Source organism: Oryx dammah, unplaced genomic scaffold (assembly GCF_014754425.2).
Source record: "Oryx dammah isolate SB20612 unplaced genomic scaffold, SCBI_Odam_1.1 HiC_scaffold_10, whole genome shotgun sequence".
NCBI classification, from domain to species: domain Eukaryota; kingdom Metazoa; phylum Chordata; class Mammalia; order Artiodactyla; family Bovidae; genus Oryx; species Oryx dammah.
Genome location: NW_024070194.1, coordinates 51,838,951 through 51,855,155, shown reverse-complemented (window position 1 = coordinate 51,855,155; position 16,205 = coordinate 51,838,951). Strand labels below are relative to the sequence as shown.

At 42.1% G+C, this 16,205-nt stretch overlaps 1 protein-coding gene across 1 annotated transcript in view; it reads right to left on the bottom strand.

Annotated features, from left to right (window-relative positions):
• CUBN (cubilin) overlaps positions 1 to 16,205 on the bottom strand; it is a 263,097-nt gene that overhangs the window by 244,960 nt on the left and 1,932 nt on the right. Inside the window, exons 4-9 of the mRNA XM_040248967.1 lie at positions 15,874 to 15,912; positions 12,285 to 12,386; positions 11,537 to 11,640; positions 3,684 to 3,810; positions 2,596 to 2,758; positions 687 to 818 (exon numbers count right to left, since the gene is read on the bottom strand). Of these exons, the coding sequence (XP_040104901.1) occupies positions 687 to 818; positions 2,596 to 2,758; positions 3,684 to 3,810; positions 11,537 to 11,640; positions 12,285 to 12,386; positions 15,874 to 15,912 (667 nt within the window). The remainder of the gene's footprint in view (positions 1 to 686; positions 819 to 2,595; positions 2,759 to 3,683; positions 3,811 to 11,536; positions 11,641 to 12,284; positions 12,387 to 15,873; positions 15,913 to 16,205) is intronic.

The window sequence follows — 16,205 nt, the reverse complement described above, 5'->3', positions numbered from 1 at the left end:
ACAAGAATTAGGAACCTAATTTTGGAAACAACGTTCAGGGTTGTTTCTAATGACAAAAATAAAAATTAAAAGATATGAAAACTATGGAGAGACTTAGAAAGTGCTGACTCTAAGGAAGTGACATTTTTCAATCACAGTGACTTCAAAGCTTTGAGCTGAATTATTTTAAAAGTCCAACGTACTGCTGTGTCATGATAATAAAACATACAGGGTTTTGGTTTGCCCCTTAGAACTCCCTGAACTTCTTGGATAGTAACTCAATTTAGATTAGAAAATAGGAGTCATGACTTCTTTCTGGAAGAGAAAGGAAATGCACATGTATGATATGCCTACCATTAGGTCTGGTATTTAGTAAACTTTATATGGAAAACATCTCATGAATCCATTATATTAATAAACTGTGTGAACAATACATCTGTGATCAACGGAGAAAACCTGTCAAGTTCTTCATTATTTTAAGAGGCCATCCCACAGTTGGTAAAGGCTTATTATTTTCCATTGATATACAAAGTAACTGTTTTTTCTTTCTTATAACACATGCTAACGTATCCTGGATCCAGAAGTCAAACTTTTTGCACTATTCAGCTTGCTTCCTTAGACATAAGTCATATTTACAATGGAACACAAGATCCTGTTTTCAAATGTACGTTGTGTCTATAATGGTATCAGGAAATATGGTGTAGCACCTGGTGGACATGGATGACAGTAGTAAGATCCAGGCGTATTTGTACACTCCACAAGTGGAGCCACAGAACAGCCACCATTGTTTATCTCGCATTCATTGATATCTTTGCAAATGTATCCATTTCCTTGCCAGCCTAGAAAAACAGAAGGTTTGAAAAGTTAGTTAAAAACATGTAAAAACCTGCTTAATTATGTAAAGAAACACAGGTTAAAATGGTATATGTTTTACCTTTCAGATCGGCAAAAGCTGCTTTAAATACTTATAATCAAATTCCGGCAAAGAGTTGCACACACTGGGTAGTCTTATATACTATTAAGAGTAAGAAGTTAGATTAATTAAACCTATTTGGAAACAGATCTAGCTGTGTTTATTAAAGATTTTAAAATACATAACTTTTGACTAACAATTCCACTTCTGAAAACTTATATTCTACAATGATAAAATTGTCATCAGGTTTTATCTGACAGCAGATAAACTGTCAGTTTATCATTTATAAAGATGCAGGTAAGTCTACCACAGCATTGTTTAATGGGAAAAAAAAAACTCTCAATGGTCCACAGTGACATATACTGAATATAATATGACTCATCTATACCAATGGATGCTAAAAGCTATTTTTAGTAGTATGTGCACACACTGAAGGATTTTCCCATATATATTTTTATGGAAAATGTCAAATTTTAGAAATCTATGCAGAGCTATGATCACAGTTTGGGGAAATAATTTTTTTAAAGCCTGCATATTGGTCTCTGTGTCTGTATAAATGAAGAAAAAGGTAGAAGAGGGGAGAGGCACAGGGTTTTCTGATGATACACCCAGGTGAGGACTACTAGACTCTAGTTGAAGGAAAGTTACCTGACTCAAAATAGCCTGGAGTTAAAACTCCCCTCCAGATCCTCCCCACCACTCTACGCAAAACGAAGAACTCTCTCACCCAAAGAATAAAAATGGACATTAAGGTTGATTATGCCCAGCTCCCAACCAGTCCCAGCCTCTGGCCAATCTCCAGAATTCCTTGCCCTAGTCATTTAAGAGAAATACTCTGAAGAACCTTGGAGAAGAACAGGCCCCCTTAAGACAGCAGATTTCCACATATATGCCTATATATACTTACTGTTTTCTTGGGTTAGTGCAGCAGCTCACTAATCTGACTGCTGCCCCTTCTTGCCTCATTGCTGCTGCTGCTGCTGCTAAGTCGCTTCAGTCGTGTCCGACTCTGTGCGACCCCATAGACAACAGTCCACCAGGCTCCCCCGTCGCTGGGATTCTCCAAGCAAGAACACTGGAGTGGGTTGCCATTTCCTTCTCCAGTGCATTAAAGTGAAAAGTGAACGTAAAGTCGCTCAGTCGTGCCCGACTCTTAACGACCCCATGGACTGCAGCCTACCAGGCTCCTCCATCCATGGGAATTTCCAGGCAAGAGTACTGGAGTGGGGTGCCATTGCCTTCTCCGCTCGCCTTATTAAAGGTGATCTATTCCTGTAAAGTGCCGGTCTCGTTCTTTTTCCGAACCTTGCCTTCTCTACCTCCCTTACTCTACACTAGTGAACACACTCAGAGATCAAACCATTTGCCCAGTTTCATACAAGCTGGCTTGTATGAAAGGTGGGACCAGAGCACGTGTCTTTTGATCTCAAATCTAATCAAGGTCACGGCCACAGCAATAAAATGACTGACCTCCCAAACTCTACAGCTAATCCTGGCCATGCCACTCAACTCTACCACTCTTTGGGACAAACCACCCATTTCTTTCACTGAACTGCTGCAGCAGTTAGATGAAACTGGATTGGAAGGCATCCTGAAAACAGCTTTCTTATCCCTCGGCAGTGAAAGGAAATTGGTCCTGCCATCTTGCTTGACTGGCACGCGGAGCCTGGCACCTGAGCCCAGGAGGGGACACACCCACATACCTGTGGGGCAGGCCCCACAATAGAAGGATCCTGGGGTGTTGAAACACTGCACAATTTCTGAGCAAGGTGCAGGCCAGAGGTTGCACTCATCTACATCCAGTGTACAGGCCGTGCTGTTCGACGGGGCCTTCCACCCAGCATCACAGATGCAGCTGTACTCGGGCTGGAGGAGCGACAAAGGTGTGAAGTCAGGCAGTCAGCAGAATGAGCAAAAAAAGCCTTTGAAAAACCTCCCTGAGCCTCCAACTGATTCCTCCTCTAATGTTCATTTCCATGAGACCAATCGAGTGGCTTCTCTTTTCTTCCTACATGATTAAGCATTTAGACCAGACCATGCAAAAAGAGAAACAGCTTTATTTCAGAGTAAGGGAAACCTATAATTTGCCCCCAAACATGCCTGGAAAAAAGCAACAACAATCAAGAGCTGTAAGTCAATATAATTAAAGTCAATAAGCTCAGCCTGCTTTTAGAGGGAAAAACATCCATGTAGTCACAGACCTTGGAAAATCAATTCTGTTTCCTTTTTGAAGGTCACACACATACTACCCTCCCACCATAGCTGGAAGGGAACCTTTTTCCATCACATAGGCAGGGAAAAAACAACAACAACAACTAAAAATAAATACCTGAAGGTCTCAAGGAGGGCCAATTGGGCCAGGGCTGGATGACCTCTGGGCCAGGAATCAAGGTCAGCACAAGGGATACTTAATGAAGTGGGCTCAAAGGGGGTCAGAGACCAGGACAAATGCAGGCTCCTTAAAACTGAATGTCACAAACAAGGGCAGGACTTTTGTGTTTCCATATCTTGTCATTTTAAAAACTCACAAGGTCATGTCTCACAGCAAGAGTCATGGGTAAATAATAAAAACATGAGTAATTTAATTAAATAAGCCTCTGGATCCATTTTCTGCTTACTTATGGACAACCCTCATCACCTTCCTCATCTGAGCCCAGCTGAAGGGCAGGACGCGACTCCCCTCTGCAGCCCCACAGGATCCTGTGTGTACACACACAGCTACAGAGAATGAGGAACTAATAACCAGCCTCCCCCGCCATCTCCGAGGGGGCCCACTCTAGAAAGGACCCACCTCTCCAGCCTTCACTCGGACCAGATCCTCGCAGATGCCGTGGACGCAGCGCACCTTGGAACCCCCCTCACAGTCATCATATTTGGATGCACACTGGGGGCCATGGGTCTCAGGTGAGCAGAGACAACTGTTGGTCACACAAAGCACAACTCAGGACCTGTTTCTTAGCATCAGTTAAAAAATTAATAATAATTCTGATTGCAGGTCAGTGATATGCATATAGAATCATAAACCAGAAAACCAGATTTACTGGCTGGAGTCTTAGAAGAAAGTCACTCTGCTCCTCTTGAAGTGGCAGATTGAGTAAATGTGCTGTCATCTCAAATACAAGATGAGAGGACACAACTACCTCTATAAATTCTTTTGCTATCAGGTCAAACAGCACTGTCAAAGGTCAGACAACTATGAACTAAGGGGGATAGAGTTCATTCAGGATGGTAGAGATCATCATGTCCATTCATCGGCCACCCAGCTGGCTCCTCCAGTAAGCACAGGTGACCTTGACCAAATGGGTAAATTCTCGAATATACTCTTGGTTTGTATAACCTCATAAGCAGTGGTATATCCACATCTCAGAATCTTTGATTATGATAATCATATTGCAAAGGCCACATTTCTTCTCTCCATAAGAGATAACATAGTAACAGTTCTTTCATAGCCACTCACAAGATGTATTTATTTCATAACACCTAAGCTAGCCTAGCTGTTTTGTCCTAAGATTTCAATTCAGTAATAATCAAACAAACAAGGCTTGCTCCTTGGAAGAAAAGCTATGACAAACCTAGATAGCATGTTAAAAAGCAGAGACATCACTTTGCCAACAATGTCCATATAATCAAAGCTATGGTTTTTTCAGTAATCATGTACAGATGTGAGAGTTGGACCAAGAAGAAAGCTGAGCACTGAAGAATTGATGTTTTTGAACTGTGGTGCTGGAGAAGACTCTTGTGAGTCCCTTGGACAGTAAGGGACAGTCAATCCTAAAGGAGATCAGCCCTGAATATCCATTGAAAAGACTGATGCTAAAGATGAAGCTCCAATACTTTGACCACTTGATGCAAAGAGCTGACTCTTTTGGAAAAGATCTTGATGCTAGAAAAGATTGACAGCAGGAGGAGAACAGGGTTGATAGAGAATGAGATGGTTGGATGGTATCACTGACTCAATGCACATGAGTTTGAGCAAACTCCAAGAGATAGTGAAGGACAGGGAACCCTGGCATGTTGCAGTTCATGGCATCACAAAGAGTCATACATGACTTAGAGACTGAACAAAAGTTGTTTTAAACCATTGCGATCTTAAAGTTGCTAAGTTAGTTTTATATCTGCCCTGCAGTTTCAGAGAGAATATGGATGATGTGAGACAGCAGCTGCAGAAAAGGCAAGAGGCAGAGAAGTCACAGAGCTCATTTACACATGTCTGAGCACAGCTGATGGGGTGAGTCAGGTCTGGTTGGCACCGTTTGCCTGACTTGAACTGCGTTGGCCACTGGGGCCAAGGGTCAGAGTCAAGGAACGAGGACCTGTGTGGCCACGGAGTGTGAACTAGTTTCTGAGTGTTCTGGAAAAGGGGTCACTCTACCAGGTAAAGAAGCTCTTTTAGTGATATGTGTTGAGGATTTCCCTCCAGCTGTTAAGAATCTGCCTGCCAATGCAGGGGACACGGGGTTGGATCCATGGTCTGGGAAGACCCCACATGCCTCAGAGCGACTAAGCCTGTGCACCACAACTACTGAAGCTCGAATGCCTAGAGCCTGTGCTCTGCAACAAGAGAAGCCACTGCAACGAGAAGACCTCGCACTGCAACTAGAGAGCAGTCCTCACTCATTGCAACTAGAGAAAGCACAGCAATGAAGACCCAGCACAGCCATTAATTAATTAATTTTTCAAAAATACACGTTGAGGCACAAAAAGCTCAGCTGAGGTCCATGGGTAAAAACAAACACGTGACTGGCAGCAAGGGGAAGGAGAGTTTGGCTGTTAGAGAAGCACCAGGGGCCTCACTTTGGGCACAGAACTTGGTGTAGCCATGGAGGCCCCAGAAACAACTGCTGGGTGGCATCTTCGAGTAGGTTTTAAGGAAGAAAGAGATCAATGAATGTGGCTGGAAATGGAGAGTTAAGAATGTGGTGAATACCATTCAGGCTAACCAAGTAGGGTTGCCAGATCCAGCAAATAAAGATATAGGATAAAATTTGGATTTCAGATAAATACTTTTCTGTTGTAAGTATATCCCATGCAATTCACAACATGTGTGCGTGCTAAGTTGCTTCAGTTATGTCCCACTCTTTGTGACCCTATGGACTGTAGCCTACCAAGGCTCCTCTGTGCATGGGATTCTTGAAGCAAAAGTACTGGAGTGGGTTGCTGTGCTCTGCTCCAGGGGATCTTCCCAACCCAGGGATCAAACCCGTGTCTCTTATGTCTCCTGCATTGGCAGGCGGGTTCTTTATCATTAGCACCACCTGGGAAGCCCTGCAACTCACAACATCAATATATAATTGAGTAAAAGCTGTTCCATTAATAAATTACATTTCTGAACATTCCAAGGTTGCCTTTCTCATTAAGACAAGGTCAGAGATTAATAGCAATACATGATTAAACTTAAAAAGGAATTCAATTACTCATTCCTTACCCATAGCTATTTATCTTCTTCTCATTTTCTATACTGCCCCTCTCATATTCTCTTCCCTTTCCTCATTCACTCTCCCATCCTTATACAGAGCATTCTGAGAATTTAATTAGACACTTGGAGATAATAGGACTTAGGCCATTTCTTCGCATATGTGAGGATTTGATCCTGGTGGCTTCCTTGCTAAAAGTTTATTTTACCAGCATCTCCACTCACCAAAAAAAATTTTTTTAATCTTTAAACCGACTATTACTAGCTTTCTGAGTCTCTGATGCATGAGAAGTCTGAGTATTCAAGACTGCTTTGGTTTAAATCTTGGTGCTACCTGTTAACTCTTCACCTAAGACAATGTAATAATAACTCCCTCTGCCTCAGTTTCTTGTAAATTAATAATGTCAAGCTATGAGCTCTATTTTCACCTTGGGGTCTAAAGGCATTTTCCTGCAGGAAGTGCTCAGAAAATTGTGTTTATCTTATCACTAAATGCTTTATTATTGGAAAAGGACTAGAGAGTTGAGCAAAGATATTGGTTCAGGGACCTGCAGTTAAATCCTCCCTCTTTATCTCTCTCTTCCTTCTCCCTTGCTATTGTCATTCGGAGAGGAGTAAATCTTAATCCTACAGGTTTTCCTAAACAGCTACAAGTATACTTCTTTCATTTAAGTTTAGATAAGGTGAGAAGCTCCAATACTTTGGCAAAGAGCCAACTCATTGGAAAAGACCCTGATGCTGGGAAAGATTGAGGGCAAGAGGAGAAGAGGTGATGAAGCAACAGAAGATGAGATGGTTAGATAGCATCCCCAACTCAATGGACATGAATCTGAGCAAACTTCAGGAGATTGTGAAGGACAGGAAAGCCTGGTGTGCTGTAGTACATGGGGTTGCAAAGAGTCAGACACAACTTATAGAGTCGGAAACAATTTAGTGACTCAACAACAGCAAGGTGAGAAGTGGAAAGTTGAAAGGAAGAAGAAAGCCAGATACACTAGCAATTTCCTCACTATGATACTTAAAGACAAGCATTTTTAATCCCATTTTATTGGCAAGGTTCACATTGCCCAAGGCACGGGATTAGCAATTGGCAGAAGGTAGATTTACACCTAAGATAGTGTTACTCTTATACTACTGTTTTTCCACATCACATTCCCCCCTTCTGAAAGGGAGAGTAAGTTGAATACTTTCCTTTTTTATATATCTTTTAACACACCAGTGCTTACATGTAAAATGTATTAATAAATTATCAAGGTGTGTCTAGATATGCCCTTAAAGAAACAGAGTAGTAAATTTTATGCCCTCTTGAAGAAGTAACTTTTGTAATGACTTTCTGTTGCTGATTTGGTTCCAGTAGAAAAAAAAGCCGGGGGCGGGGTGGGGGCGCTTTTCTCTCTTGAAAAACACTGCCAGTACATTTGGTCATTGAGACGAGGTCACACATACTTCCATGGTCATAGTTTAACTTGCGTTAGAGCCCATAGTTCAATATTAATATAACTGACTAACTAAAAGAGGTCATATGCTTAATACCTAACTCCATTCCATCTGAGCTAAAACCAGATGATTCTCATCATTTAAGCTCTCTCTATTTTAAAACCCACTAGTAATAAAAATGAAAATAAGTAAAATAAAATACGATAATCACCATTGCATTCCTGGAGAAAAAACAAACAACAAACTTCTTTTTTTCTATAAAGCCTTCTAGATCTGAGCTGGAAGTATATAACATGCACCATCTATGCAGGCAAATGTGGATCCCATGGGCTGTTTTAAACCCACTGTCAGCAGGAAACAGTAAGAATCAATTCTTCAGAATAAAGAGGTAAAAACATATTGAGCAGTGGCAAAATATTATCGGTTAGCTGCCTGAGCACTTGGAAAAAGATTGGGAGCCCCAGGAGTTGGAGGAAACCGACAGTGGTTGTCCTTGCTGTATTCTCATGATTCCAAAAATCAGTTTTTAGTTTAGGGGGAGAATGGATACATGTAAATGGCTGAGTCCCTTTGCTGTCCACCTGAAACTATCACAACATTGTTAGTTAGCTATACTCCAAAATAAAATCAAAAGTTTAAAAAAATAAGAAAATTTTTATCAGAAATTTTTCTGTGAAATGGGGCTTTCAGTGAACTAGTATTTGCATAGCACTTTATCTTTCGATGGCTAACATGATAAAGTGTCTATCTACAATGAGGGAGACCTGGGTTCCATCCCTGGGTCGGGAAGATCCCCTGGAGAAGGAAATGGCAATCCACTCCAGTACTATTGCCTGGAAAATCCCACGGACAGAGGAGCCTGGTAGGCTACAGTCCATGGGGTCGAAAAGAGTCGGACAGAACTGAGAGACTTCACTTTCACTTTTTATCTTTCAAAGGTCTTTACCAATAGAAGTTATTATTAATCCCTTTAAATAAAGACTCCTTTGTCTCCCACAAGTAATGGATTCCAAGAGTTAGGGACTGAAGGAGGCTGCAAATCCAGAGCAAACTGCCCACTGCAGATTATTCAACAAGGGCTCAAGTCCGTCTTCAGCAACTGTTCCCAGAAGTTTCCTGAAGGAGTTTCTAATCTCAAGGAAGCTACTGATTAACAAAGACTTAACCTCCCATAATGAACAGAACTCGAGAAAGTATCGAAGGGCTCTGTTTCATTCCACATAGATTCCACAAAACAAGCTTTTAACCTTATGCTCATATACACGTTTCTATTTTCTTTTTTTCCTTCAAAAAGTCTTCACCATATGCCTGAATGAGAGTATTCAGGTCAGAGATAATCAGCTGGAATTTTGAGGCTTCACACACTATCCCCACAGCAAGAAGAAACCAGATTAAACGCTGTGCCCTCCAACGTCCTCCAGGGAACCTGTGGCGGGCAAAAACTAGAAACCCAAATCATTTCCAGAGTCAGCACAATCAGTCCTTGGTCTTCTCTGATAGGATGGTGCAAGAGAATAATTCAGTACTCCTCTACCAAGTTTAATCTGCCATTTAGGCAACTCTCAACAAGTAAAATTGTTCTTTCTCTCTTGCTCACTCGCTTGCTCGTGTGCACTCTCTCTCTCTCCCTCCTTTCCTCCCTCCTTCCTTCTCATTTCTATCTGGAAAAATTAACCTGTGACATGCAGGAAATAATTGTGTTAAAAATTTTCTTTTCATGACTTTCCTGGCAGCCCAGTGGTTAAGACTCCACGCTTCCACTGCAGGGAGGGTGGGTTTGATCCCTGGTTGGGGTACTAAGATGCCACATACCATGTCAAGAAAACAAACAACAACAAAAATTTTTTTTACCTTTCTTTTCATTGCCATTTTTCAGGGGTAAAAAGGCAAATTTGTCCTGGAAGGAAAAACAATTTTGTCTTGATCTATGGATCTTTCCTCCCTGATGTACGTTTGTTATTTTGCTGGCTTGCAAGACTCCAGAAGACAGGGATGATAAAGGGAGAGAGAGTGAGAACTAATCTCCAGGACATTCCTCGATGTCAGAAACATGGGAACAATCTGTGCTAGGAATCATTTGCCAGAGTTATCTCCAAGCAGCAGTTTTCATTGATAAATGCTCATAAATAGAAATCAGGAAATAATGCTTTCAAGGTACTGAAAGATTAGACTTGCATTCTGGATCCAAGTTTGAGTATTTATCAAACAGGGATCAGGGGGTTCTTTTAAAGGAGAAATAAAATTTGGAGAACAAAAAGCTTTTTAATAACGTAATACTTCATTGACATCAGAGACGTACAATGTGCAGGATATTGAAACTGAAAGACGTATCCACCAAAAGCTGAAATGAGTTAAATTTGTAACTTGCAATGAGGAAAAACTTTTAAGATCATAGTAAAAGAATGAAAGGAACAACAATAAAAGAAAAAGATTGTGGTTGCTTTTTAAGAATATAGTGTGCTAATAAATGACAAGGTCAAAAACAAAATTCATGCACTCTTTTTTGCTGGGAAGGACAGAATGGGTTGTTACAAGGGAACTGAAGAATATGACAGCAGGGATACTGGAAAAGAGTGAATAGCTGCTCCTGATTCCAGTAAGATAAAACAGAGATTCTGTCACAACAGAATCCATTTCTTTCTTTATCTCTTAATAATCACAGAATATAGGAGACCCACCAAAATATGGGGAAAGTCAATGTCTAGAGATTTTTTTTTGAGTGATTTTAAGGAACCACAGAAGCCGAAGCTTGTTATTGATCTGCCATACGTCTTTGGACTTGATTACTCAACAAGATAGTACATCAGTCAGTGTCACTTGACAGACCGATATCCCTAGAGTTTGACGGGAACACGGAGGCACTGTGATGCCCAAGTCAGCTTTGTAAGAGCAGGGAAGTTTTCCTGTGGAGGGTGATGCCTGATTTGAGCAGGAGAATGCTGCAGATGAGCGCTGTGACAGAGTCAATCAGAAGAAAAGATGGCGGATGGGAGCAGGGAGAGAATACGGTGAGGGGCCTGATGACTCATTGAAGAGAGACAATGGGGATTATCCATGGGAAGAAAACCTCGGTTCACTCTGCTCTGGTTATGGTGGACATTGTGCACAGTGCTTGAATGGAGAAGTCCTGACTGTTTCTATCAGCTCTCTCAGCTACTGAATGTGGGGGGTGGCGGGGGAGGGGAGGGGGGCAGGTTGTCCGTCTTCTACATGAGGCTCGCCCATGGCTATCCCCTCCATGGTTTGACTCCTACTAACCCCTCTGTCTTATCTTGCCCCAGGCCATCCTCACCCTACACCAGCCATGGGGGCCTCCTTCCTGTTCCTCAGAGAACAGGTTTCTTCATGGAGTGAGAGTTGAGGTCACACAAGGTTTTCTCCACCTAAGGAAACAGCTCTGTGTATGTTAGATAAACACCGTGTGACTTCCCTAGGGAACAGCTAGTTTTGCTGGTAATATAGGCACTTAACCTTGGATACTCTTAACCAGGGGATATCTTAGTCCTTCAAAAACACACCCTACTTTAAACAACAAGCAGGCAAAAGTGACATTGAGTTTGGAGCTTTAGCTTTAGGTGATTTTACACATTTCTGTTCAACTCTCTGAGGGCTTTTGACCTTGGACTTAAGAAGGACATTCCTCCAGCAGCTTGGGGCACCTCTAGCCCTGGTGTAAGCAAGAGACCCACAGACCAAACCAAACTGAAGCGGAGCCACCATGGCTTATATGTAGACCTGTGAGTATGAAAACTAAATGCTTATTGGTTTAAAAAAAAAGGAAAGGAAAAAGTTACCTGTAACTCCCTGCTGTGTTTATACACGTGGCTCCATTTTGGCAGCCCAAGGGTGTCCCTGAGTAAATCTCACATTCATTAACATCAACAGAGCACAGAGGACCCTGCGTTTAGATAAAGCACAAAGTCAGGTGCCACAGGTTGCAAAGGCATCTGGGCCAACAGTCACACAGCATGTTCAAGGATTTACAGACAGACAGTAGAGGAGTCCTCGGTCAAGCTAAATATGATAAAATTAAAACTCATCTCCAGTCACCCTTCCTCTACAACTCAGGTGTGGCCTAACAGAGCCAAAGAGCTCTTCATAGATCATACCAGTCACAGGAGAAGAATCCTTATGTGGACTACTCTTCATCTTACTGTGGAGCTCTGCCTAGGAATAGTCACTTAATTTCTTCTGGGTGTGCATGTCAGGAATGTTTTCATTATTAATAGAAAAGGACAGGAAAATGCACAGGCTACATTAAGATTCATTTAGTTATGCTGAGCAATTTAAACTCATGCTGGCCAAAACAGCATGTAGCATCTAGTCCAGCAAATCCCCCCTTAAGATGGCTCAGGATTCAATGGTGACAGAATCATGCTGGCCGCTATTCGCATCTTGGCATACCTGGTGTCATTCATTCTGACTTAGGAGACCATAGAATCCTAGAAACTTTGGATGGAGAATTAAATAGGTCTGGAGGATTCCAAGGAAACCACTGATGCTGACTCATCATCATTTTTAACCAAGGACTAGGTGACTCACCTTCCACTGTGCGGGACACATACAAAAAAAGGAATCGGGGAGGTTGAGGCAGGTTCCTCCATGCTGGCAGGGATTGCTGCGGCAAGCTTTCCCGTCCAGTGTCTGAAACAAAGACAGGATGGTCAGCGAGACAGCCGCACTTTTCACGTTTTAGAGCAGGTGTGTACACCAAACCACATTTCACTCCTGGTCAGTGGGGCGGGGGGTCTTCCTCCAGACTTTAAATCCATTATGTAAATGCTTCTTCCTGTCAGCTCTCTTGTGAGAAACCAGAAAGTGTTGACTATTATCAAGCCCTATCCATATTCCTTCACTACTAATGTGCATTAAACCACGGATGGGTGAGGCAAAAGTGAGGGGTGAGAGTTCTCACTCTGCTCTCTGAAAAAACACTGTTCACCTGACAAACGTATGATGGTAGCAAGAGTCAAGATGCGGGTGTGGCAGTCACATGGACATTCCTAAGAAAATAAAACGGAAATTCCGGGTCTTTTGCTCTTGTTCTTCTCTTTGATACCTCCAGATAAGCATTTGAAATATGATCATCTTTGCTGCCCCCACACTCCTCCCCTGGGTTGAGATGACTGAACTCTTTTTACTCCAAGACTCTTTGTGGGAAATGTGGCCTGAGGCTTAAATACACCCTCCAGCCTCATGCTCACATGACTGTTTTCAGACCAGAGTCATACACAGAGACCTGCCTTTGTCTATGGAACCTGGGGAATCCTACCCTAGGTCAGCTACTAGTTCCCACCTTGTAAGCTTTGAAATGCCTTTGGGGCAGAGAAAACATCTTTAGAGAGGACAAGTGATTATGCAAGGACAGCTATCCCATTAATTTCACCTAATGTTAGTCTAATTCTAGATTTTAAAAACTAAAATGGGGCAAATTATTCTTTACATTTTTGAAAAATATTTGCTGAAATATTTGATTTTCTCAGAGAAAATCAAGTCTGTTCCCTCTGTTTGCAGATGAAACTGAGAGCAGAGAATGGCAAGCTGACTCAGCACCATGTGAAGCAAAGCCCATTTTCTCTCCACCTTTGTGATAAGTCAGGTGCCCATACATTAGGCAGTCTCCTTCTGAACTCTGTTTTCTTTCATTTTTCTGTCTCTCTCTGTGCCAGTACCACAATTAGTCCTGTTCATCAAAGGACACTGTTAAGAAAATTAACCACAAACTCATTAGAGGTTTTTCTGGCATGTAAGACAACATTGTCTGGGAATTAAAAGCTCAGAAGCCCATAGGGACCCAGCAGTAAATAGTCAGTGAGCAGCCAGGAGAAAGACAGTAGGAAACGGCATCCAAAGGCATGGAGGCATTTCTACTCCAGAATCACTAAAAACTCTTCCTGGGGGGATGGGCAGAGGGAGGCCAGTCCCAGTTAACTGGACTATGGCCTCCAGTTCTTGACCTTTGGCAGGAATAAAGAAACACTCTAGGAGATAGAGAACTAGTGTTTGTCTTGTTCATTTTCATTTATTCAACTACTCTCTAAGAGGATAAAGGCAGAAAGGGCAATTTCTTATCAAAGCCAGGAAAAGGAATGTGCAAACTTGTCCACCAAAATTAAAACAACAGAGTAGAGGATATTTGAAGAATAATCAAAAACAGACCAAGAATATGAGAGCAGGGACTCTGAACCTGGAATCCTCTTACTTTTATTCAAAATTTAGTATTACTCAGCCATTAAAAAGAATACATTTGAATCAGTTCTAATGAGATGGATAAAACTGGAGCCGATTATACAGAGTGAAGTAAGCCAGGAAAAAAAACACCAATACAGTATACTAACACATATATATGGAATTTCGAAAGATGGTAATGATGACCCTGTATGCGAGACAGCAAAAGAGACACAGATGTGTAGAGCGGACTTTTGGACTCTGAGGGAGAGGGAGAGGGTGGGATGATTTGGGAAAATGGCATTGAAACATGTATACTATCATGTAAGAAACGAATCGCCAGTCTATGTTCGATACAGGATACAGGATGCTTGGGGCTGGTGCACGGGGATGATCCAGAGAGATGATATGGGGTGGGAGGTGGGAGGGGGGTTCAGGATTAGGAACTCATGTACACCCGTGGCGGATTCATGTCAATGTATGGCAAAACCAGTACAGTATTGTAAAATAAAGTAAAAATTTATAAAAAAAAAAAACCACAAAATTTAAAATATGGGGACTTTCTATGCATTTCTCTGTGTGGAAGGTTATGGCTCCCTTGAAAGTCTTAAAAATATCAGCTCCCTACGAAAGGGATAAGAAGTCTAAAATTACAAGCATGCAGTAAAGTTATGGACGGTTTATTCTTAGAAACTGTTCAAGTTTAATCACCAGCCGATATACTTTAAGATCTGGAATATTCTGAGATACAGCCTAGACTCTAAGTTCAATGTTAGAAAAAATGTGAGCCCTTTGAAAACTGAGTCCTGGATGCCAGAATAAGCTAGCTGGGTGGTCATTACATGGTTAAAAAAGTGATAGCCAAAGAGGAAGAGCACATGGACAGCTGAACTGAGAGTCAGAGGACTTCACATGCTCAGTGAGCTTCATCTCTCTGAGACTCACTTTCCTCACGTGTCCTGGGAAGCATGACATGTGATGAGAATTAAATGACCTTACTTACAAATCAGAAATAGAGTCACAGATGAAGAAAACAATCTTATGGTTACCAGGAGGGAAAGATGGGTAGGGATAATTGGGAGATTGGGATTGATATATACACACTGTTATTAATATATATATAAAAGATAGCTAATAAAGACCTACTGTATAGTACAAAGAACTCTACTCAATACTCTGTAAGGGCCTAAATGGGAAAAGAATCTAAAACTTACACATACAACCGATTCATTTTGCTGTACGGCAGAAACTAACATAACATTGTAAATCAACCGCTGCTGCTGCTGCTAAGTCGCTTCAGTCGTGTCGGACCGTGTGCAACCCCATAGACAGCAGCCCACCAGGCTCCCCTATCCCTGGGATTTTCAAGGCAAGAACACCAGACTGGGTTGCCATTTCCTTCTCCAGTGCATGAAAGTGAAAAGTGAAAGTGAAGTTGGTCAGTCGTGTCCGACTCTTAGCGACCCCATGGACTACATGCCCATGAGAAAACTGTTTTTGATTGTGATAAGAATTAAATTATGGGAAGAGCAAAGCCCTTGATAATGATCATCCATTCACCTTAAGGATACTGGCTCTATTTGGACTTCCCTGGTGGCTCAGTGGTAAAGGATCTGCCTGCCAATGCAGGACACACAGATTCGATCCCTGGTCTGGGAAGATTCCCACATGTCACATGCCACGGCACATGCAGCTAAGCCCATGTGCCATGACTTCTGAAGCCCTCACACCCTCGAGCCCTAGCTCTGCAACAAGAGAAGCTATCAAAATGAGAAGCCTGCACACCACAACTAGAGAGTAGCCTCCAGCTCCCTGCAACTAGAGAAAAGCCCATGCAGCAACAAAGACCCAGCACAGCCAAAATAAATAAATGAAATAATAATAAAAAGAATACCAGCTCCATCAGGGATTCTAGTGTATTTTCAGTGAGAGATGTTGGCTGTCTAGTAGTTATAGGACTTACCTGCTGTAAGCTTTGGAGTTTTCTCTCAAGATCCACAAGCTAGCAGTTGGGAAGAGAAAGCATCCATTAGCCGGTGCAAAGGCGCATGGTGTGCCCTGTTACTCTGTTACCTATGTCCCTAGTGCCTTCACTTTATCTGTTTGCTCCTTGTCTAATTGCCTTTCCCCTCCTCTTTTCTCTCCCCTCCAGGCTTCCCTTCCTTCTTTCTCTCTTCCTTTGCATGGATATTTTTAAAACAGAAGTACCACACAACGATAAGTTGATTCATGGACTGTCTGTGCATGGTGACCCTGGGAATTTTCCTGAGCAATGGTGACCCATCCACCTCATCA